At 40.5% G+C, this 25,281-nt stretch overlaps 1 protein-coding gene across 1 annotated transcript; it reads left to right on the forward strand.

The window, feature by feature from the left end:
* Positions 1 to 24,984, forward strand: SLC17A8 (solute carrier family 17 member 8). Its single transcript, XM_085321304.1, has 12 exons — positions 1 to 56; positions 4,407 to 4,659; positions 6,935 to 7,053; positions 11,853 to 11,967; positions 12,331 to 12,418; positions 15,113 to 15,199; positions 16,050 to 16,189; positions 17,792 to 17,941; positions 20,578 to 20,710; positions 21,989 to 22,099; positions 23,507 to 23,634; positions 24,249 to 24,984. Exons 1-12 carry the CDS (start codon positions 1 to 3, stop codon positions 24,585 to 24,587), a joined length of 1,719 nt encoding a protein of 572 aa, XP_085177430.1. The 3' UTR covers positions 24,588 to 24,984.
* The last annotated feature ends 297 nt before the right edge of the window (positions 24,985 to 25,281 follow it).

The raw sequence follows: 25,281 nt of genomic DNA on the forward strand, positions 1-25,281 counted from the left end.
ATGAGTGTTGTGCGTGGTGACCCATGTCAGAGGTGTGAGTGTGTGATTGGAGCATGGTGCGTGTGTGTAACTGAGTTGCTGTAGCTTGTAAATGACTGTAATATCCTAAAAAGTTACTCTAGAATGTATTGTAATAGGTAGGCATTAACGTGTGCGTTACTGTAGAATTGATGTGATTTTAATCAAACAAAATGAAATGGTGTAATTCTGCTCCACCCACTTACATAATTTGATGACATTGATAATCCCTATGCTAAAGCACATAAATACAGTTCAGTGAATGTATATATGTTCCAAGGATTTTAGTTATTACTGATTTGAATTAAAAAAATTTCTTTTATTCTTCCAAAATTCTGCAAATGGCAGAGTAGAACTGTTCAATAGGGAAGAGAAACAAAGTCAGCTGCAGAAATTTGTGCATATGCTTGATGATGTCCAGTTGTCACAAATGAAATACAGAATTATTATAGAATAATTGTATTTTTATATACATACAGTATTTTTGACTTTTGACACAGAACCTGGATGCAGAGCTCTTCAAATAACCTAGCTTTTCTAACTTGCCAGCTGTTGCCCATTTGATGAAAAGAGCAAATAAAATGATGTAAAGGATAATACATATTCAGGCGCAGCAAAATGCTCTCCAACTTTAGTCAGATAAATTAGAAAAGAGTACTGGCTCTGAATCAGATTTCCTCTTCATCTYTGGGGTACAAGGGAAAGTTTTTAGTGGCACTATCAGAACCTATGTCTCCAAGCCAAATCTGCTAGAGAGGCGCTAACGTTAGGCTTTGGGGATACGAAACATGCTGCTAGGTTTTGGCATTGTGGATCAGTTCTCAACCTGCTTTTCTTTGTAAGTATTGGGCTCCAATAGCAAAACTGATTCTATGTAGAAGCAATGCTGCATAGCATAGCGCTACCCCTGGCTCATTGGCTGTCACTTTGAACAGTGAGTTTGGAGTAGAAGGATGTTTGCATGCCTATGCGAATTGACAGTCAGCTGAAAATGCCCAGGTAGGAACAGATGTTTTGGCTTTGCATAATGAGTCTAATCTTTGCCAGCTGTCCAAAAAAATGCACCAATTAAAATCTAATCACTCTCAGGTAAATAGAGGGATCTGTAAAAGTAAAAAAATCTTGAGGAATTCTGTTTTCATTTATTTCAATCAATACTTTAGATTATGTTAGAGGAAGACGACAAAATTACTACTGCCTCTTTAATGACTCTTTTAAGCCAGTAGCCGGTCTAATAAGTAATAATTCAATTGCATTTTCACTYCCTGTGGTCTTCAGTTTTGATATTTTGACATTTTATTCAGTTTAAACCTAGTTATACAAGTTCTCAGAGCGTGGAACATACGGTATCTTCTTTTTAAAGCACCTTACTCTGATGCGTTACTCTCTGTTGTACTCTCATTCACTAATAGTTCTCTGCCAGTGAATCTCAAGAGCTCAATCACTCTCAACACCATAGACATACCGCATCTCCTGTGTTACTTTGCTTCAATGCAAAGCCTTCAATGAACTAGTGATCTGACTTTGAAGTTAGCACTGCCTTGAGCGAGGGGTTAAATCAGATACCTCTGGAGCTCTCTTTGGACCTAAAAYGCTCTGATTCTACCAGTTATTGGAAATGTGAACTGATGGTCTGCAACGTGCATTTTTTCCTGTTGCTAAGAATAGGGCTGGAGCAATGGTTTTATGATATGACATAAAAGGAGTAAGATAGTGAKTAATGCTCATAGCTCTAAATCCTAGAAACACTGAGATTTTGAAGTGAAATTTCATATTGGAAAGACGTAGTTAGTCCATAAGAAGCATCTCAGGAAGCCATATATTCCATATATATTTGCAAAACCTTTGTTATGGAGACCTATCCATTAGATTATAGGTAGTACTTTAGATTTAAAGCAACTCAAGAAAGCAGTGATTTAGGCAATGCTGTTCTCCTAGTACACGACCAATCCAGCTTGCATGTAGATTGGGCAGGTGTAGACCATCCATATATGGAATGAATATGAATATATGAGTAGAGCGTGCTACTTCTCTTATAGTGTCAATTAAGAGTAACTAGACTGAAAACTCAAAGCAGGTTTTGTGATTAAACAAAAAGTCTTCAGATACTGTCTTCTCTCACAGTTCTATGAGAGACTCTATGAACACTGCAGACAGGCAGATGTTTGTTGATGCTGAGTCAACATCTCAAATAACATCTTAGTATAGCCTGTATAAGTGACAAAACCTTTTTCTTACATGAAAGCAACAAGCGGAAAAAGTCATAATTTCAAAGCAATTTATATAAAGTCTGTTTGGTCCGTTGTAGTTTGCTAGCTTCAAAAGATTTCTTTGTTTTATTGTGAAAAGGACACATTTGGATTTCACTCTTGCCGCTSTGAAACAGAACTTGCACCTCTGATGAACAGTTAATTTCCTGTGAGGGGATGCCACAGTGTTTAAAGAAATATAGCAAATTCTGTAGTCTGTTTTGTGTCTCTGAAATTTGTCTCCTACCCAGTTTCACAATGTAACTTTCTTAAGTGTGTAGACTGACATCATTGTGATATCTTTTGAGATATCTTTATAATCAATATGAAAACATTAATTTTTCTGCTGTGCAAATGTAAGGACATAAGCAAAGGGTAAGCATGGCAACAGAAGTGTGGTAGATTAAAATACACTTCAGGCCAGATGTGTGAAAGAAGGAAATAAGCTACTCCTTATCAGAAAAGAGTTAATTAATCCATTTCATCATCTTATACAGCAAGCTGGGCTTCACTTAGATTAAGTAACTCTGTTCACATTTTCGTAGCACTGAAAGTAGTTCCATAGCAGATGTGAAAGRACATGGATCTGAGCTCAGTGCTTTAGAAGCTTTGTAATGTAACTGATGATCAAGGTCTTCCTTTAGTAAACACTTAACTTTAACCTTGCAAGTAGTGTTTARTGGGCTCTTCATGTATTCAGAGCCAAACATGCTGTGTTTCAGTATGTCAGAAAGCCCATATTCTACATTTAAAATAAATGCATAARAAGTTAATGTTAGGAAAGGAAGAGTTTAGCTTTAGTCTAATCATGTGCATTCAGTTCTCCCTGGTCTGGTATTTTTTTATTAGAGACATCCCCTCTTCCTATAGCACAGGATATTAATACCTCCAATCAGATYGGGAGACAAAATTAATTTTTAATTGCACTGTCACAGGAGAAACTTCCGTAAGTGCAGGAAATAGTGTTGGGCAATGGTTCTACTGATGAGATCATTTGCATCGTAAAACACCGCGCTGGAGTGCTCCTTGCATTGGCAGCAGTAGCTGCCTGCCCTCTGCGGGAGCCTCCTCTCTACCTTAGGTGACACAGGGCTCCACGGGCAGCACCCTCATAACTTGGACATCTRTGTGGGATCTTCAGCACTGCCCTTCTCTTGACGATATTTCTGAAATATTATTAGACAAAAAATATTGGTCTGAGCTGGCAACTTACGGGCAGCTTCTCGCAGGATAATTGAGTRGGTGCCATTTGCTCCTTTTCTTGAGGAAATAGGAAAGCCCCCATCCCCAGCCTTTTCTCCCCAACTGCACTGCAGCTGCTACAACAGGTTTGTTCTCAGTGAAGCCCTTTCGGTCTCTCCTGCTGAAGAGAAGTGAATCAACAGCCCTGAAAGTTCCTGTCTTTCTCCAAACCTCATTAAATATTACATATTTTAAACAGAAGTGCAACACAGTCAGTGACAGGAGTTGAGGGAGTTCATTTTGCAACAACCTAAAACCTTATGACGAGAGGATCTTTCAGAGAAGAGGGGACATGTGGATTCAAATCCCTCCAGGCAGAAAAAGGTCTGGGCCTTGTGCTTTCACAACTAAAATGAGTGCTCTGATGCCAAAGTATTTTCCCCCTCTTCAATTTAGCCTACTTTTTGTCAAGTGAAACCAGTTCTTGGCTGAGCATGTTTTGTGCTGTGTATATGCTTTTCTGGAAACATACTACTGCCTCTGGATAACAGCAGTAATTAGAAATTATGATGCATTTCTTCATATGTATACAGGCGCACACACACACGCACACACACACACACACACACACACACACACACACATATATATATACAGCAGAAGTTATCACAGTTTCTGATGACCTCAATAGAGCTTTCATAATTATGCTCACAAATAGCCTGCAAGCAGTTCTCCAGCCAGCTGTCCAGCAAAGTGGCTTGAGAGGTTACTCATGAAAAAATGCAGGCTGTACTAACCTTTAAAAGCCTGCCTGATACTAACTCATCACAACATCATGAAACAAATGCAAGCAGATGATTTAGTGGCTGACTGGCACGTTTAACTGTCTATCTACGTTTCAATGAATCTCACTGATGGAGCAAGGCATTTTCATTTTATCTGTCTTAATCCTTTTAGGAAAATTGATGGCACCAACGTAGAGGAAGATCACATTGAATTGACTGAAGAGGGGAGGCCCGTGYGGGCAAGCACCCAAAAGGCTCCGCTGTTCGACTGCTACTGCTGCGGGCTGCCCAAGCGCTACATCATTGCTATAATGAGTGGTCTTGGCTTCTGCATTTCATTCGGAATTAGGTGCAACCTGGGTGTTGCTATTGTGGAAATGGTGAACAACAACACAGTTTATGTCAATGGAAAACCACAGCTTCAGGTGAGGAATTGTCTGTCTTTCTCTGCTCTTATCTGGACCCCACTGCAATATTGTCAAAGTACCACATATCAAAGGACTGTACATTTAATGATAAAATTACMCCCCTCTCCATCTCTCATATTCTCCTATTGAGGTAGGGAAGTGCTATTTTGTTGTTCAGATTGCAAACCAAGCCAGAGAGACACTTGTGTCTGGGTTTCCATAGAGTGTAAGTGTTGAATCCCTAAGTCACTAAAAATCTGTGGGATTTGAACGTTTKCTGAAGATCTTGCTCAATGTCATAAGGATGTAAGTGGCAGAAATGAGAACTGAATTTGGTTCCCATGACCATCAGGTCTCTGACCTTTCAGTCAAAGATATTTTGTTGCAGTGGTAGAAACTTTTATTCCTGCTTCTTGTCTGTCCTCTTTGTTAAGGAAAAAAAATCATACTAAGGGCATGGATGATTGAGTAAGGAATGTGTCATCTTGTCCCTAGCTGCCATAGTAAGTAGCATCAATGGTTCCTGCCAGGTATTTTTAAAAGTATTTTTTTCCCCCACTTTTTGGTATCTTGGGGTAATAGCCTGAAATGTTGTTCTATCAATGCTCATTACCTTAACTCCAATTGAAGAAAAATCACTTTTAGAAAAGTTTTTTGTTTTGAAGTGCCAAAGGATCAGTGTTACTGATCTTTTGAGGAGGATGGAAGATGGTCTTGAGAGACTATTTTGAAGWAGGAGAAGTAGTCTCTCAGGGAATTTTGCCATGATGCTGCTACAGAAGGAATGATTCATTGCTCTACATAGGGCTGGGTCCACTCCGTTCAAATCARTAGATGATTTCTGAGACCTTAAAGCAGTCACTTGTGATGGGGGCAAAAGGTTTTTACAGGTTATTAACAATCCAGACTGGTATCTAGAGATTTTTGGAGTTAAAATGCCATGGTATTTTCAAAATGGAGTAGACGCCCACAGACCTTTAAATATGCACCTAAGAAGCTGTAGGTTTAGTTTTCTCAGGGAACTGGTCAGTCCTGCTTTGGTACAGGGACATGATCTCTTGAATCCCTTTCTGAAACTTTATGAATTTGAATCTCATTTATACTCACTCTAATTATTGACTGATTTTGGATACTGCTGAAACAGTACACATCTTTCCATGTTTTTAACATAAAAATTATCATGAAGCAAAATACATCCTTCCTCTTTGCTCTGAAATAGCTCTTCTGAACTTAGGGTTCAACGAGAAAAAGTTAAGATTGTCCTTATATTACTACGATGATACTGAGTCAGGCCCCGTTCTTACCTCTCAGAAGAGAGGGTAGAAAGGGCAACTTGGATCTACCTTTCTTTTTTTCATCACCCTTCTGTTCTGCACTGTGCTTTTGCTATCCTGTTTCTGAACAAAGTATTTCAAACAGGCTCATGCGAGAACAGGAATGTCCTCTTTAGACGAAGCTTTAAGAAGACTGAAGCTGTCCAGCATCCAGTGARGAGATGCATGGTGAAAGCATTCCTCTTGGCTGCAGACAGCTTTCACCAGGAGCCATCTACGGCCAGCCTGTTGGTGGCTTTAGTATCCAAATCCATCCCTAGTATGACTGGCATCACATTTACTAGAAGATAAACTGTACAGATAGCTAATTTTACCTAGCTTTATTTGCAGCTTTGCATCTCTTTTGACCAGCTCCAATGTTGGCTTGTCTTTAGTTGTTAACCACTCTCCTCCTGGCCTTTTCTGCTTCCATGGYGCTTGACACAGCTGGTCAGCAGTCCAAACTTTACCCTGATGAGAAGAGCTGTGGATATTACTGGACTAGGCAGCCTATGCACCCAAAGCACATGCGCAACCTTGATAAACATCAGGAAACCGATGTGCCCATTGAAAGACATCAACTCCTTGTTATAGCACAGAATAGGCTTGAAAACAAAGGTTTCATTAATTTGAAACATTAATTTCAAAATTAATCAACCTGATAGGCAGTAGTGACAAGAGGCAAAGACGAAGGCGCAGCATCAMCTCCCTTCTAATTGAAACCTTTTTCTCTCCTATCTGCCCCTGATTAAGGTGAAAGTTAAGTTTTGCTCCCTGTTAAGGGTAAAAATAGTAATCTCATTTGGGAATTTGTCATYCTTCTGCCCTAACTGGGGAAATCCAAGCTCAGCAGAGCAGCACCACTGCAAAGAGGCTGTCTTGATGTGGAAGATGGGATGACTTCTGAATGACTTTCCAGCAGTTGTTATCTTATAATCAGCATGCTTCACCCTGCAGCATTTTTACTGTTTCCTTTACAGAAAGCCCAATTCAACTGGGATCCAGAGACGGTGGGACTTATACATGGCTCCTTTTTCTGGGGTTACATYGTGACACAAATTCCAGGAGGGTTCATTTCAAACAAACTAGCTGCTAACAGGTAAGAGAACAATAAGCAAAAGAGCCAAGCTTTGCAGCCTGATCATTGTTTACCCTGTTTAAATGATGATAACCAACATAATGAATAAATGTGTTGCAGGGATACACATCCGGAATTCAACATGCAGTATTTATGTCTATAAACAAAACTGGAAACAGATTCCCATTATGGGTCTACTTCCCAGCTCCCAAGCTACCAGTTTAGCTTGTTCATCAAATTGTCTGAAGGCAGCTGGTTGTGAATGGGATGTTCATGTGAAGGGGTCTGGGATCTACAGATGGAAAAGAGGGTTGTTCACTCTTCATGTTCCTCGGTGAACATGAAGTGACTTATCTGAAAAGACTTTGGTAATTGGAAAAGATTCCTTAAGACCAGTTTCATTTTGTTTTGTCTAGAATCAAACTACTTYGCTCTTTGCATTTTGCAAATAGCCATGGGGAGTTACAAGTCTGCCTGATGGTTCTTCCTTCCCTCGTGTGCTTACGGCAATGCCCTTACGGTAGCGACTCCAAGGCAGAGTCATTCCACAGAATTGTCCAGAAGCTCAGTCCTGACTTTCCTCCACTGAATCCCAAAGTTTCTCTGAGTTCAGTTYSCATTCYTWYTATAACAGTACTAGCATACTCTTTTCTTCATTTCCCTACCAGATAAAAGTGCCTAAACAGAGTTTTCTTCCTTCTAACCAATAAGCCAAACAAGTTGGCTAGTTCAGTTCCTTTTCTAACCATTTTAGTCTCTCCATAGAATTTTGCAGCAGAAGGTACCAAAAGACCATTCTACAGATGTGCACACTGTTGGCTAAATAATTCATCATTTTATTAGTTTGGCTTTTGTTTCCTTTATTTTCTTACGAACAATAAAATCAATCATGTTTTCATTCCAGCTCGCTTCATTCTCTCAGCTGACTACTTCCTTAGTAGGACTTGTATTTGCATATGCATTGTGAATATGCACAGCAAGCTGTATTTCTGTGACTTTCATAGTCAATATAGTAGCACAATACAACATGACAGTACAGATAGCTGGACCTATGACTATCATAAAGTGTTTGCTGAGGAACAACAGTACCCAGAAGACAGAGCTTAAAGAGAATTTTTGTTTGTAGCAGTAGGTTCATGCCTACAGATTTGGCTAACTCCATGTTTTTCATTTATTCCTCATTTACCCAACCTGTTTCAGCTTGGGAGGATTCACTACTGATCCTGAGTTTCAGTTTGAGGAGAAACTTGGCCTTGCCAGGGCRCAGAGCAGGGAACAAAGAGCTCTGGGGCCAGTCTGCAAACCCAAATCCTGAGGAAGACAACTGCTTTCTTGGTCCCAGCTGCACACTAGCAATGAGATTGTTATTTTATTCTATTATTCACATTACAGGTTTAGATATAAGCTGTTTTGCCATCTGTTTAAATTCTGCTCAGTGCTATGAAAAATTGAACGTATATGGACCCTAGAGGCATTTCTCTAATGCAAATAGTTATCTATAATAACGTGGGKTTCAACGAATCTCAGAACAGCTGAAAATATTGAGTGCTTTGTAATTYTGCACACAACAGTCTGAGACCACGTAAGTCCCTTTCTACATTTGCCCAAATTTGTGTAGATCTGCATTCCACCAAAAAGTTTATGAAACACTTGGTGATGATGCTCCTTTAACTTGCTGCTTCTCCTCAAAAAGTCATCCAAATGTAACTGCATCATTATTTGGTAGTAACAAAGAGACATGAAACACGAGGCACCGCCTGATATCAGTTTTCAGTAACAGCACCCCACTGGGCAGAGGCGTCCGTCGCTGAAGAACTCTGCTTTGATTCCAGGGTGGCAGCTGCCTGGGGAACAGAGCGACGAGGAGAAAAGAATACGCGAATGAATGAAAAGACCTAGGCTATTTTTTTGCCAAGGTGGAGACCAACATATTTCAGATAAAAGGCAATGAATTGCTGGAAGGATGCTGGAAGCATTCTTAAATAGTAGCCCTCTTAAATGGGAGCAAAAGAATGACTGATTCTAGCTTAGTACAAAGGATGCATTTACACGTCAGGCATATGAAGAGCTGGCATTAAATGAAGTAGCAAAGACTGCATACTCCGTTTTCAGAGCTATCTGTTTGGACAATAAGCTATGCTCTCTTTCTTATGGAATGGTCTTTCACTTGCTTTTTAACTTAGATTTTTACACAATTTTATGTAAATCTCTGAGAGTGTTGATAGCACTACAGTAACAGAGCTGATATTTCTATTAGTGGTGAAAAAAGATGCAAAGTGCAGACTTTTCCTTCACTCATCATAATAGACAGCTAAGCAATACTTATTTCTCAGCTGAATATTTACTTGGCTTTGAAGGCAGTCTCCTAAATGTCAAGATATGATCGTGTGCTTTGTATTTCATTTCAGATTCTTAGATTGCTTTCTGTAGAACTCCCTTCCCTTGTCGCTCCCCTCTCYGAGCCTACCCAGCCTCTTTGCTTTTGTGTTCGTCTGTCGAGTCTTTTCTTGTTATTCAGATTATKAGCTGTCCAGGCAGGGACTATAGTTTTTGTCAGAAGCTGCACAGAATTTAGATAAAGCAGCACTGACCTCTGACTGTAGATTCTTGGCACTATAGAATTGATATTAATACTGCTACTACTAATAATCTCAGATTCAAAAAAAGAAGTAATATATTTCCAGTGAATATGTTTGCCAAAAGAGACTGAAATGTAAACTATCAAAATTTTTATTTTTTAAAAAAGTAAGAAAGATGAAACTGGCAATAAAAGGTTTTTAAAGGCTTACATATTTTGAAGATGCAGATGATAAGAGTACATAATAATATTTGTGTGTGTCTTTGGCAGAAAAATCAAAARGAAGAGAAACACCACTAATGTCCACATAATATGACAATTTCAAATCAAATATCTGTATAAAATCATTCATATACCAAATGAAGTTCAGTGYGTCCTTTCCAAATGACATGCGCGTAACACTGTGAGCACTTGTAAGAAGTTTCTGAATTTTCAGGAGTTTCAAAAAAGGTTGTGAGTTACAGCCCACTCCTAGGAGAACGCTGCTAAGCAATGTTAATACAGCTAGGAGTCAGTGGCCTTTGCAAAAGGGACTGATTTATCCTCAGGGTGTCACCCTGAGCCTTGGAGCAAGACAGCAACTCCTATCCCGTAACGTGCTGTCGTCCCAAAGCGGACCAACTGCTGCAACTTTCTGTTTGCAGAGTGACTGATTGATCCCCTACACAGAAGTGTCTGCAGGGATCCAGGTTGCTTTAAATTGCAGACGATGCAACAAAGCCAGTAAACTGCTGAGGATTAATAGTAATCATTTCAATTTAACTGGTGCTCAGCAGTTGTGGAGAGCTCTCATTGCCTGTAGACATTTGCTCTCATACTTTTCAATGCTGTAACAGGATCCCTGCAAGGGATCCACCTTCCACAGACRCTGAATTAATGAACTCTTGATATTTGGAAAGTGTATGATACAGCTGTTGAGCCCCATTTGTTGTGTAGAAAGGAAATCTGAGGCTTCAGTCAGCCAGATCTGAACACACGTGAACTGCAGTAAATAAAGCATAGTCCACTCTTATTAACAGTGGGAATTTCAATGGTGTTCCAACCAACTGTTCCCAGCCTTTTCTTGGTTTCCAATGGTATTTTCTGTGGTACAAGAGCTCGAGTTTTTCAATGAGCTCCCCAGATATCCTTTTACATGTTCTGTAAGAGAACTGAACTGAGCACTCAGGGACACTTTCATCCACAGGGCAGCAGTATGGCTGCATGGACCAGCCTATGTGCCATGCCCATGCTCATGCCACGTTCGGATGGTTGTCTTGTAGCCCAGGTTGTCTGTCACATCTGTTGTCACTGTTGTACATTATTGGATATAGCACGGTAAACCTGCACTACTCTTCAGTTAAGCTCAGGAAAGCCCAGGCCCCTGTGGGAAGAGGTCACATTCAGACTGAGGTGAGTGAGGCAGAGCTGGCTTGGAGCACTGTATGGTGCTACCATGGGCATCTAAGTGGCCTGGGCTTTCAAGGGTGCTGCTTGGATCTCTTGCCACTACACAGAAGTTTTTTGCAACCTATTTCTCCAACAGATGAGAAAGTTTGAGAGGGTGCAAAAGATTTCCTGAAGGCACCTGGCCCCTGTGCATTTAGAGCCGTGACTGACTTGTGCCCACCTTGTAGGAGATATTCTTCCTAGATAGGGTAACAAAATGCTTATATTGTGCAACGTATTTTTCACAGCAGCTCTCTTGTAGGAATGTCCCTTCTATGTCGTGGTTGCCCAGGACATTCATAGGTGTTACTTTGAGAAGTAATGTTAGAAAGGAGCTGATCTTAAACTGTGCGGTGATATATTTTAGCAGCAGGAAGTGGAAATAAGCAGCACACTCTCATGTTTCAGAGAAGCACTTAATCCAGCGTTTACGCAGTTTAAGTTAAAACCTATTCATCTAACMGGATTTAAGTACTTTCCAAGATCGGGATGTTTCTGTCAGTTCAGGACTCCCATAAACAGCAYGTTCACTATTAGCCTCCAATAACAACACCAATGTCTATTCTTCTGATACGAAGAAAAATCTAATAGCTTTATTTAAGTCTGTTTGAAACTCCTGTGTCCTTGGAGAAGAAAACATATCGAATTTATGAGGACTCATTGCCWATAAGGGGGCATCATAATTAACTTCACAAGTATCTGGGTTGGTAAGATAGCAGRTATTTGTGATATTGGCTGTGGAGTTGTACCTGAGTACAGCAGCCTTTCTGAAAAGTAGATGATAATATTCCTTTTGTGTTACTTTTTTCTGAAGGGTATTTGGAGCAGCAATTTTTCTAACATCTACACTGAATATGCTCATCCCTTCTGCAGCAAGAGTACACTATGGTTGTGTGATGTTTGTAAGAATTCTTCAAGGTCTGGTGGAGGTAGGAATACTCACCATTTTGGTATTTGCCTATATCATTTGTTTTTTGAGATTTGATTCTAAAATGTCATAAGATATTTTGTCAGGTTTTATGATCAAACTATATTTTTCTTTTTTATTCATTTCCTTCACTGGTGTTTGATAGCTTTATTGATTTATATTTTCAGTTTAGCGGTTTATATGAAGACATGCCCATGAGAAAGCTGCTTTCCTGTAAAATATAGTGTTTTTTACGATGATGAATTGACTCATATTGATTTATAATTTTAAAAGTTAGACAACTAGACAGGCTGTCAGTATCAGCAACTGGTTCAAGTAGAAATGAAGAGAAAGCAAATTGAATAATGTGTGAAATGTCTGCCAGGGTGTCACCTACCCAGCCTGCCATGGGATGTGGAGTAAATGGGCTCCCCCACTGGAGAGAAGCAGGTTGGCAACCACATCTTTCTGCGGTAAGTTGATAGGCTTACATAGGTCACCTAAGCATGTATGGTCTGTGGTTCTTCTCCATCCATGCTTCTTGTTAGGCATATTCTATTCATATTGTGATCTACAAGAGAAATACAAGTCTTTGCAGCACCTGCCCACATACCTATTCAGCTTCAATGCCGAGTTTAGGATCCTGAGGATCTTTTATATGTATATATTTAATCCCTTTATAATTTAAAACCAACCCCCAAATGATTCTCATAGTAAACTAAATCAGGTCTAGTGGTGTCAGATGAGAGAAAGTGCATTTTTATTTGCTTTATCTTTAGGGATTCCACTCATTGTATGTATTGAACTGACCCCTCTAATCAAGCATGCACTTAAAAAAATATTTTAAAGGACTAAGTGCTTCAGGCTGCTTGTGGAAAGTATTGAAGCAGAGGTGCTGCAACCTGTTGTCACTAGCTGCTCTGCTTCCCTCTGATTTGAATTATGTCCAGACTCATAATTTGCTCTCTTCTCAGAGACCTGTTCCAAAGCTAACAGACAGCTCTCTTAAAGATGGCTTGTGGGAAATTTCAGACTTTGGGGAGAGGAACCCAGTGGAAATATGAAAAAAATCAAATTCTCTTGGGGGGCAGATTTAGCTCAGTTAGTTAGAGTGTGGTGCTGCTAATGCCAAGGTCGTGGGTTCAGTCCCTGTATGGGCTACACTGAGGGTAGATGATCTCCAGAGGTCCCTTCCAACCTTACGATTCTATGATTCTCTCAATCCCTTTGGAATTTAGCTAGCCCTCTGGCAACAGCCTTAAGTCTTGTTATGAAATGGGGAGCAGGAAAAATTCTAAGGTTTTACACTTTTTTCCTCAAAGAGGATTCCTTCTTTTCCCTTACAGTCTCATTAATAAAGAGGAAAAAAGAATTTCTTTTAATCATTTTCCAGGCACCATCTGTTGAAAATGCTGCCCCCATGGGTGTCCCTGTTCTATGACTGTTTCTTGCCAATAAAGACTATTGTGATTTTCATGCCTTTTTGGCCTTTTCCCAGTTTTAGTTTGAGCTATCCCCTTCTACCTATCCTAGGTAGAAGACTACTTAGTGTCTTCATCTTCCTTTGGTAACCTTGAATCTTCAATTAACTGCTAATTCCAGCAGGAACTGTGAATGTTAGTATCTCCTTACAGACTCCAGGCTGGATTTGGGTAGACAGCTAAATGGGAGGAAGGCAAGACATAATCCAATTGTATTCCCTTGACTTTTGCATCCTRAAATGTCCAGATACACAGAGTACAGTGCAGGAATGGTTGTGCTGTAATTTCAAATATGCTGCTTGTTAGGAGTGGAGGAGAAGGCACTGCTCCTTTCTTCACTCTATCACTTCTCATCCTCTGAGACACCCTCATCGGCTGTATGTGGTGTAGCCCTTCCCATTTTCAATAGGGAAATTGGAACTATGAGTGAATACTCACTCATATTCCTCCTGTGAGGAGGAATATCTGTGAGAGACAATATTCAACAGAAAAGGTAAAAGTCATAGGAAGAAGCAGTCTGCCCACTAGTRGAACTCAAAGGCTGGAGGAAATACAGTATTGAATACAAGAGGAAGAATAAAAGGAAGAACAAAACAAGAAAAAACCCACAATTTTTCACCTTATAGGAATTTTATTTTTATTATAAATAATTCCAGGTTAAAAAGTCCCATCATCCCCAATACTCTCTCTGTGAACTCTTAGCAGAGGGTAGAGAAAGCTCCATCCTGTAGCTCAGCACTCATTTTAGTTGTTACAGATCATGTGTTTTTTTTACTTGAAAGGTGAAAAGGAACAACAGAAACATTTGGAAACCCCATATTAACCTGATTCCTCTTTCTCTGACCATTTTCGTAGTCTGGGGCATTGTTATTCTTGCAGGAATGCTGAGTTATACAGAAAGGAGGGAGAAGGGTCACTGCAAACTGTTGCAGAGAAATATTTGCTAATGAGTAGAGTGAGGTGTTCCTGTGTATGCACCAGTAGTTTTAGGTTAAAGGTGTTCATTAACAAAGCATGTAATAATGTTAAAAGCACAGGCATCTCATTTTCTGAAATAATTCAAGGCAACAGATAAAGCCACTTGCACTGAAACTGAATGTCCAGATTGCATGAATTCTCCCAAGGTCTTCATGGAAATTCCTTTCCAAGCACTTAAATGCCCATATCTTTCTCCAGGTCACTCATAAACTTGTTTTACTACATTCTCAATCTGAAAACCTTGGCACAACCCACTTTTTATCCTTTTTTTTTTTCCCCCTGTCAACATTTGATTATTTATTCCAGCAATTTGTTCATGCCTCTGATCTGAACAAATCATGGTTGAACAGCTATAAGAGTGGTGGGAAAGCACCCTCCATTAGGAGAACTGATGGAGTCTTGGGACTAGGGCCATGACAAGAGACTCTCAGCACACCTGCATTCAGTCTCGGCTTTGTGAATCCCACTTCCCTACATAACACACAGCCAAGAAAAATGAGCCTAGTGATTCCCTGGCAGCAAGGGCCAGTCCTCTCAACTTAAGCAAAATGCAGTTGCCATCCCATTCACCATGCTCCTAAGAAATCGTGGTCAGCCAGAAGCCTCCCTCCGATTCTGCCCCTGTGAACAGCAGCCTSGGCTGTTTGAGGCAAAGGCTGGGCTTGTCGAGCACAGCTGACATGTTCTCTTAACCCTTTTGTCCCTCAGGATCTTACGCAGGAGCAGTGGTCGCCATGCCATTGGCAGGTGTATTGGTACAGTATATAGGATGGTCATCAGTCTTTTATATTTATGGTGAGTTGCCTAACATAAACGATCTCTGTGACTAGACTGGTACTGCCACCAGTTTTATAAAACCTGTATAATAAGGATAGAACAAAGTTGTTCTGGGGAATAAAGGGGTTGCAAATGGGTATTGCAATTTACTCTTTAYCAAGCTACAACCCTGGTCAGCCAGTGACAGGGTTGGATGCAGTTATGTCGTGAAAGTGGCTCAGGAGCACAGATGCTCACCTAACACGTGTCCCAGAGCATGCACTACAGCGTAYGCTGCTGGTGGGAAGCTTAATGCCTCTAACACCTTCTATCCTGACGGATCTGCCCTGCACTGCCCACCCTTGGTGAAAACAGTGCCACCTTCAGAGAATGGTCCCATCGCACTGGCTTGGCCTCGTGGTGGTGTTGCGGTACCTCAGCACTGCCCTCCGGGGCACGAGGCAGAGCTGGCTCCAAGGTGCAGGCATGCACAAACCCAGCCTCTCACATTAATGACCCAGGTAAGAGGAGGAGCTGGTTTCTCTGGAAACACTGACTGCACCATAAGGTTTGCCATCAAAATCTGATTGTTAAGTCCTTTTACCCAGATTGTTATGATCAGTCTGTTTTTATCTTTCCCCAGCCCCCCCCCCCAACAGTTTTGCTTTTGCCTTTTCTCTACATAACACTTACCAAGTAATAGGAGCAGCAGAACACTCAGACACTGTACAAACAAGCATGCAGTAAATACAGAMTTAGGTATCATTTTTTTCTTACTTAGGCATATTGTCTACTCAGATTTGCCCTAATTGACRAAATTAGAAATAAACTACAAAGCCTGCTGATATTGAGGTGTAGCTTTATTGGCTTTCTTTTCTCACTTCCCCAGGAATGTTTGGGATTGTTTGGTACGTATTCTGGCTGCTTCATGCCTATGAGAGCCCAGCAGCACATCCAACGATAAGCAATGAAGAAAGAATATATATAGAAACAAGTATAGGAGAAGGAGCCAGCCTCGCTAGTGCAAATGTAAGTAAAAAAGGTGTTTCAGTGACTACTTACAATTTATGAGCACTTTGGACAAGATTAGTTTATAATYGGATGGATACTGTTCAAGAGTAGCAGGTATTTTCTGTCAATATATAGAAATKTTTCCTTTCTTAAAGGTTTCAGGATTAGGCTCATGCAACCAGATGGAAAGAGTTCAGCAACAGGCAAAAACTCATTGCTCTTTCAGCACTCAGCTTATAGATCTCCCTCACCCAGGGAGGGGAAGGGAGAGAAGAGAAAACGGGAACAGCTCACTGATCTCCTGTTTTGAATAGTTATCAGAGTTACTCTGAAAAATACTACTGGAAATACCTCAACAAGAAACTGAATCCACATGTTAAATCATCCAGCTGCCTTTTGGGTCTCCATTAATGGCGATGGAAATTCTGCAGGCTCTGCCCAGGASCTCTGGCCTGCTCCCTCCCACAGCAACTCCATTCAGTGTTTTCAGACTCTTCTTCTCCCTTCATTTTTTTTAAGCCCTTAGAAACTTAACTCAAAGCCTAATTTTCAACAAAATTTTTTCCATTCATTTAGGTAACTTGTTTTTGCTAGTGGTGAAAACAAAGCTGTTTCTTGATCAGCTGTTCGTTCTTAGCTTTTATTCTTGAACATTCTGGAGCAAAATAATTCCAAACTCTTTTTCCTCTTTATGTTTGGTATAACAGCCTTGGTGACAGTATAAAGTATAAGACTCGTTTTTTTGGGTATGTTCCGGATGTTTTGTTGAAGTCACTCAGCTCTTAGTTGGAGATATACGTTCACTGCATGTCACAGTTTTGCCCTTCCTGAACAGTAGTTTTACTGCAGTGTACACTAGCACCACGAGCATGTGTTTGCACATGACCATGTGCATATTTGCCTGCAGTACAYAACTACCAATTTAAATAAGGGGAGAACACCTATGTACATTGCCRCAGCTACACATTTTACTTAGCTTCTGGTTTGAATACTATTGTAAGTGACAACGCTTACAATAGCATTGTAGTATTACAAAGGGCTCCGAAGTGCTTTTGTTCCTGCTATATGGATTACTGAAGTATAAAKAGAAACTGGAAATGCCAAAAGCAAGATATATAAATTAAATCTTCCATCATAGACTTATTTTGCTGAATGAGATGAATTAGGTTGAAGCAGGTAGCTGCATGTTGCTGAGACAATGCATGTTCCTTAGTCTGAAGAATTCTTTTTTTTCACAATCTTTTCAATGGAATGTCTCAAGCTGAGTCATGCCAAAAAGTGGAGAACATAACAAAGTTTTGTCTAGTTTTCTTTGAGTCTGTTATTGATCCTGTTCTCCCAGTAACAGGGTTCCAGAAGMCCTTGTATGGTTTTATTGAAGAGAACAATAGTATAGTAGGCATCTTAAACATCCAGTCTATTCAAAGATAGTTTCTCTGCCTATCTTTCCCCACTAATCCAGGATACCCATTTTCACTCATTTACATTGTAAGTGATTTGCAGTGTAAATTGGATGCRACATACAAAGTCAGTTTAGTTCTAAAACTAGAAGTGAATTGGGCTATCTCTTTATTCTGCCTTCTGTCTACCCCAAAATACCTTTAATTTTGTCTTTTCTAGAAATTTAGCACTCCTTGGAAGAGATTTTTCACTTCAATGCCAGTTTATGCAATCATTGTGGCAAACTTTTGCAGAAGCTGGACCTTCTATTTACTCCTTATAAGTCAGCCTGCTTACTTTGAAGAAGTTTTTGGATTCGCAATAAGTAAGGTAAATGTCAGAGCTGAAGTAGTGGTCTTCAGACCTCACCCAAGAAGATGTGGAGTGCCTGAGGATCCTCTGATCTGGCTGTAATCATTACTGTTGATTATGCTAAGTAGTTGGGATGATATACTTCYAGAGATCTGATAGACATGCCTACTTGCTAGCATCAAATTCTTAGCAAATAGAAGGATATGAAAAGTTTACTTTGRAAAAGAGAGTTGATAAAAAAAGAACCACATCACAAAAGCCAAAAGCTAAGTAAATAAGAATGCATATTTGGTTTAGTGCTGGCAGTTTAGCAATATCTACCACACATTTTTAACCCCAATTATCCTTTCCTTCTTTTTCATTTCTTAGCCAGGATTGACAATCAAGGATCAAATTCTGTATGAGTGGACATTAGCTGTTACTTCATTAAAGCCAGGCACACTCCCTCTTCAGAGMATGAAAAAAGACCACAAAGTAATTTTTCAATAAAGTTTTCCAAGMACTCCTTGAAAAAAGAATTTGCTACATCATAACTTATTTTTGAGTAAGTGTAATTCTGCAAATTAATAACCAACACTATCATTATCATTATGATCTGGGAGYACTGCTATGCCCAGATTCTGCAATCTTATCATTTGCAGTGATACTTTGAATGGCCAAGCACAGCACTGGTATGAAGAACAGGATAATTAAGTACAGGATAATTAAGTAGGTATGTTTAGTCTAAATTTGCCTTCCATACATGCAAGAGTTGCACCTCTATTTACATCACCAATTAAGATGTACAACTGATTCATAGTTAACATAAGGAGGTTTCACATCCTAGAAGATAAACTCAAACTTCTCACTAAATTACTTGCCCAAACAAGAGCCTCTAGTAGATGACATGCTTGTCACTAAAGTCTGCAAAATACAGTGTTTTAGGGTATCTGGGATAAACACCAGTGCTAACAGAAAAATTAAGTACCCTTTGTTAGAAAATCATAGAATCATAGAATCAGTAAGGTTGAAAAGGACCTCTGGAGATCATCTAGTCCAACCTCCCTGCTCAGCAGGGTGACCTAGAGCATGTTAGACAGGGTTGCACCCAGGCAGGCCTTGAAGATCTCCAGAGAAGGAGAAAATGAAAGATGAGCATCAATTTGTAGGCCCTAATCCCACAAGAACAAAAGACATGCAAAACTTCAAACATATGATTAATTAACTATTGTAAAATTCCACCGTAACTTTAGTTTTTACATTCCAGCTTCATTACTCCATATACAGTGTGCAGGTACCGCCTTCATTTAAACAGTGGCAGGAAACAGGGATTGATTTGCAGCACAAAACAGGGCTCCTTAAGAACATGACTATTAAAAATGTATAAAAGCAGTTGAAAACCAAGATAGAAAACACTCTAGTATCAGAACATGTTATAACACAGGGCTTCGTGACGTTTGCATTAGAAAACAGTACTAACAGTATTCTATGCATCTCTCTGGTGTAAGCACTAAAGAGCAGGAATATTGCTTGGCATTTCTAAAATATGATCCTCCTGTGCTCTGGCTTCTCCTCTTGGGCCATGGGGAGATATTCTCATCACCCAGCATGAGGAGGCACAGTCCCTTCTCAGAGCTTTTCCTACTGGGAGCAAGAAAGTAGAAGGAGGGAAAAACCCTGACAGACCTCTACTTCACTGAAGGAGGGAAGGAAGGAAAAAGAAAAAAAAARGTAACAAATAAAGGAAGATGCCTGGGTACTTCCCACTTCACTGATGTCCTGGACACTGGGAAGCTGCAGGATGCTCTGCATGGACCCATCTTCCTGACRTGGGCCGCCTGACTGCCCCCCTGGCCAGGGCATTGTGTGACGCCTGTAGTGAATAAACCCCATTTCTGGCCCTCCTCATCTGCTAGGGACAGTGAGTGGCCAGTGGCTGGCACCATGAGGAACATCCTGTAGGTGCCRCTTCACAGGGAAAGGCATGCTACTGGGGCTACAGGCTTGCTAGTCCTCCTAGGCTCTGACCTTTCTTGTAGCTGCAGAACTGCACCTCAGCTTTTCATGTCAGTTCTACTGCCCCCAGGACTTGCTCCTCACTCTTGGAGCTGGAGAAAGCATGATGCAGAGAGCAACTCAAAGCGCCTAAATTAGACTTCTGCCCTGCAGATGTCCATCCTGCACTGTCTAGCACAGCGCTGGCCCAGAGATGCTAGCTGTCTAGTTTTAGTTTTGATAGCAGTTTAGGTGCTTAAAGGCTGATGGTTGCACACTGGTCCCACCAGCTCAATTTTTGACTGAGGAAAGGCTGTGGCCACAGGAATTGTGTCCTGTTGAGACACAGTGGGGCTTCTCACAAGCCCCAGCAGAGAAGTTAAAGTCAGGGCAAGGTGGGTGGCTTCTGGGGGTGGGGAAGGCACTGGAAGGAAGGCTGCCTCTGCCCAGATGGGAGCTCCTAGAAGTCCCTAAAGATGGGACGGAGCTAGCTTAAGGTCCCTTAGACCTTGAGTGGGGGTCCTGTTAGAGGAGGGGTCCACAGCTCTCCCACACTAGGATCTGTGCTAAAAATCTATCTGATAGGAAAAAAGAAGAGGTGAACAAAAAATACCATTCCTTTTCTCTTTCCCAGAAATCCTGAGGACACGACCAGTAAGCACTTATTTGCCTAATTGCAGGTTGGCCTTTTGTCTGCAGTTCCTCACATGGTCATGACAATCATTGTGCCCATTGGAGGACAGCTAGCTGATTTCTTACGGAGCAGGAAGATTTTGACCACTACCACTGTAAGGAAGGTCATGAATTGTGGAGGTACTGCTGGATTCTGAAAATACGGGTATTTCAATTGTGGGCTCCAGTTGATGCAGGTGTCATAGTTTGGCCCATTTTTAACTGTAGTAAGAGACAAAYTAGCCTAGATTGCATTTGCAGCTGATTAATCTGAAACATTTAATGGGGAATAGAAGAGTTGATGTTAGATGTCCTCATGCTGTAAATCCTTACCCACATGAACAATCCTTAGAGCATGCTTTTAGAAAGGGAAGAGGCAAGGAGCCTGGGTAATAATTAAAACGACAATAAAGACTGGCAGAGTACTGCAATAAAATAGGTCTCATCTTGCAAATTCATACAGATATACTGTGGTGCTGGAAAGATTCTTCCCAATGGATACCACCTTGCACTAGCTGGCCATGTTCCTGTTTGCTACTTTCAGCAGTACCCACTGCAAGCTTAGGCAGGTGGGATAGTGGAAAAATAATGGGGTGAAAATGATTTTTAGTCATCACAAAATAATTTGTATCCAGTTCAGCCACTGAACTGAAAAATAAATGATAGCTATGTGTAATGGGAAGACACTAAACTAATACAAAAATTTCAAGCCTGATAGCCTGTGGAATAACTCTCCTCTGCCAATTTCCAGCTTGCATTATTTAAGGATGGCACAGCCTGCTTGAGACGAAGAGATGCCTGCAGTTAGAGATGCCACACAGCGTTGCTATTCATCTTCACAAAGGATTCTCAGAGTAATTGTATTTTCAGGGGGTGTTTTCAGTGCCACTCAAAAAATGTTAAACAGGATTGTTACGTTACTCGTTAGAAAATGTTAATTTGCAATAATGGCAGAGGCTAACTGCTGCAAGCTCCCTGTGACACTCAGGCGTGTGCTATCGTGTTGATGGCACACACCTGAAAAATACTCATTTGTTCCATTTACCAAAAGCATCTCACGTCACTACAGCCATAACAAATTGAAGGGAAGAAGTAATTTTCTCTTTTCCCTGCCATGTTTGTGCATTTTGTGAACTGTACAGCGCTTTGCACAGACTCACTTTCTTGTTTCCCTGCAGTGGTCACTGAGTTGACATTCTCAGTTGCTTGGGTCATTTACACAGCAATGARGAGAAAAAAGTACATTTTCAAACAACAAATATTCAAATATTTCTGTGACTCCACAAGAACGACAAATGTGTTCAAGAAATGCAATGACACCTGAAAGATCTTTGAGCCACTAATTGGCTGGATCATATTGGTATTTCCTTGACTAGTAGTAATTAGAAAGTAATTTATTCCCATGTGTTTCATTTGAAGGCTTTGGGATGGAAGCAACATTGCTTTTGGTGGTCGGTTACTCCCATACAAGAGGTGTGGCTATTTCCTTTCTGGTGTTAGCAGTGGGATTCAGTGGCTTTGCAATTTCAGGTAAGAATTAATATTATTATTTATTTTATTATTGGTTTTATTACTAATAACAACAATGTTACTATTCTATTGGCTCTTAGCATGGCTGCTATGGGGTGTTCCATATTTCCTGCTATACTGGAAATAATTTACTTCAGTTTCTGTGAGGTGTATTACAGGTAGGACACGATGCTTTGGAAGAACCTACTCTTTCTATTTGTATCAGTTTTGTGCTGTTTGGATTCTAACACACATTTACAGTGGCAGCTGCCTCTTATTCTTCCACAAACAGTATGCCTAAAAGGAGGCAGAGAGAATTATTCTAGGATAACATGAATATTTGCTGAAAGCATCTCAGTTGCCAGCCCACTACCAACCCTAGCTGCCAATTTTGGCTTTTAGGCCAGTTCTGCCTCTGTTTTGACCTCTAACCAGAGCTTCTGCAGAGCAGCTATTTCTACCCTCTTCATGGGGCACACCAGTCTCAGACTGACTTTTGCAGCTCCATCAATACCATTGCAATTGAAAAGAAAACTCTTACGGAGATGGAAGGCCATCAGTTGGTGGGTCTTCAAAGAGATGGATCTATATCAGGGAAAGAGAATTTTGCTCACGATAAATGAGATTTTGTTCCACCTCAGTAACAAAAAGGGGCAAAGCAATTGATRGTCTTCAGTCTTTTCAGGCTTATGTCAATGGGAAATAGTTCTGCTAGTCAGTTGTGAAGTGCTTACAGGCCATTTTCTATCAATCTGTTTTTATTGCAGGATTTTCCCAGTACTCAAACATTTACTGTATTTAATCCCATAGAATTGGAATTAATCATACTTTCTTATGACATATATAACTCATATGACTGATTTTCATTACATAAAGCATGACAATTGTCTGAGCTGATTTTTATTGTTTTTATTTTAATTTTTATTAATGTATTTACCCAATAGATCTGCTGCAGCAAAGTTAATTCATTTTCCTACTGGCTTATATTCTGGTTATTTAGCATGCTGTTTAACTGTTATTTAAAGTACTGGAAAACRTGTTTTTCAAACACTGCTACCTAAATGAAAATAAGGCATTTGACAAACATGAGGCATTCGTTCTTTAAATAAAAATGTTTGCCAAGTGCTTCATTTCAGCGTGAGGAGAGGGGGTGTACAGATGCTTTAAATTACCAAGAAACCAAACCAAATGATATTTTCTATACAACATGGTCCCAGCGGGGGGGGGGGGAAGAAAGGGTTTTGAAAAAGAATAAGGAGTCGCAACATATCTTCTATTGTTATTCCCAAGAAAGTGCCACATTTCTTTCCGGTAGCTAAAGCATGAGGTTATCTACCTGTTTCAACCTCCTTCAGCCAGAATGGCTATAGAAAGCCGTGCTGGCCTGGCAGCACAAAATGATGCAGCTGGCTGTTGTCTTTGTCACAGGATTCAACGTGAATCACTTGGATATAGCCCCGCGTTACGCCAGTATTCTGATGGGCATCTCCAACGGTGTGGGGACGCTGTCGGGGATGGTGTGCCCGCTCATCGTGGGCGCGATGACTAAACACAAGGTAACATTTCTCTGTGTTTTCTAGGAAAGGGATGAGGTTAGGGGACAAAAGTTAAGCCATTTCAGAGGTTCCTAGGAACTTTATTTCACCATCGGTCTCTGCAGCTGTTTTCTGTTTTTGTTGTTTGCTTTAAACATTCATTTTTACAGCAGCACTGGAGCCAGATTCTCAGCTATTATAAACTACTTATCTGTGTGGGGAGATGTTATTTTATACCATCTGAGTCTGAGTCTCTGAATGCTTAAAGGACTTGAGAAACTTCTCTGCAATGCAGCACTTCTAGGCAGCACTCCTAAGCAATCACTGATCTCCGATGGGATTGACTCAGTAGTTAGTGAGAGCCCTGCATTTCCAGCTCAGTGAATATTTCACATACCACAGAGAAACTTCACCGTGAGAAAAAAAAAAAGCCTCTTTTTCTATTTTATTAGCCATTTTTATGTTAAGAAGGAAAAAAAGATTTAACAATGACTTTCATAAAACATTGTATATGTAGCATCAGTTATTAAACRTTGATCATAGTCAATGTTCAGTATACGCTAATCCATGGTCTAATACAGTTATTAACATTTCCTTTTACTGCAAACCTAATGAGACCTGTACCATTCTTTCAGACCCGTGAAGAATGGCAAAATGTCTTTCTGATCGCAGCCCTAGTGCATTACAGCGGAGTGATATTCTATGCTATCTTTGCTTCTGGGGAGAAGCAGGAATGGGCTGACCCTGAAAACCTCAGTGAAGAGAAATGTGGAATAATTGATCAAGATGAACTTGCTGAAGAAACAGAGATGAACAATGAAACTTTTGTAAGCCCAAAGACAATGTATGGTGCTACCACTCAAAATAGTGAAGTACAGCAAAGGGAATGGAGAAAGAAAAAGCAAGTAACTCAAGACATGGAAGAACAGACTTCTTACCACTATGAAAATGGAAATTTTCAAGATCTGTCATAATACTTGAAGTTGTAAGGTTTGTATAGCAGCTACTCCCAACCTCCTCCTGCCCCAAATCGGCTGGTATCCATAGTTATTTTCTTATTCATTCATGTAACACTCTGACTATGCAGCTAGATAGTAGTGATTCTCCTCTAACAGCGAGGAAGAGGGCTTTTAATAATGGAACTCGGAGATGTGATGATGAATTCTGGCTCTGCCATCGGATCCCCTTCGGAGGACCTGTACCCCTTAGGAGATGACCAGCCCTGGCAGGGCTCCTTCCTGGTGCTAGCCTATGATTTTAGGAGGTGGAGTGCCTCAGTCTTCTCATTTGTATAGAGACAGGACAAGGTCATGTTGGATGGTGGATCCACAGTGATATATGTATGTGCTTCCTGGGGTGCCAGTGACATGTGAGTTGGTCCGGAGTGGTCCTACTGGACATTACCCTACTGGTGAAAACTTTCCTCTGTTTTGTCTTTTTAGGATTCTTGTATTAGGATGCTTAGGATTTTGCATTTGAGCTGCTTAATGCATGTCAAACTGCAAGTTCATGCTAAGAGATCAGAGTGGAGGGAAAAGCAGATTGATGACACAGAACTGCCATTACATGTGGTCACTCATCAATAGGAAGACGAACTTGTTGCAGAAATGGCACAGTATTGCTTCAATGATTCCTTCAAAGTGATCCATAGTCTGCTTTCTACGCTTG

Source organism: Rhea americana, unplaced genomic scaffold (assembly GCF_003343005.1).
Source record: "Rhea americana isolate MKP2758 unplaced genomic scaffold, rheAme1 scaffold_69, whole genome shotgun sequence".
Taxonomy (NCBI): Eukaryota; Metazoa; Chordata; class Aves; order Rheiformes; family Rheidae; genus Rhea; species Rhea americana.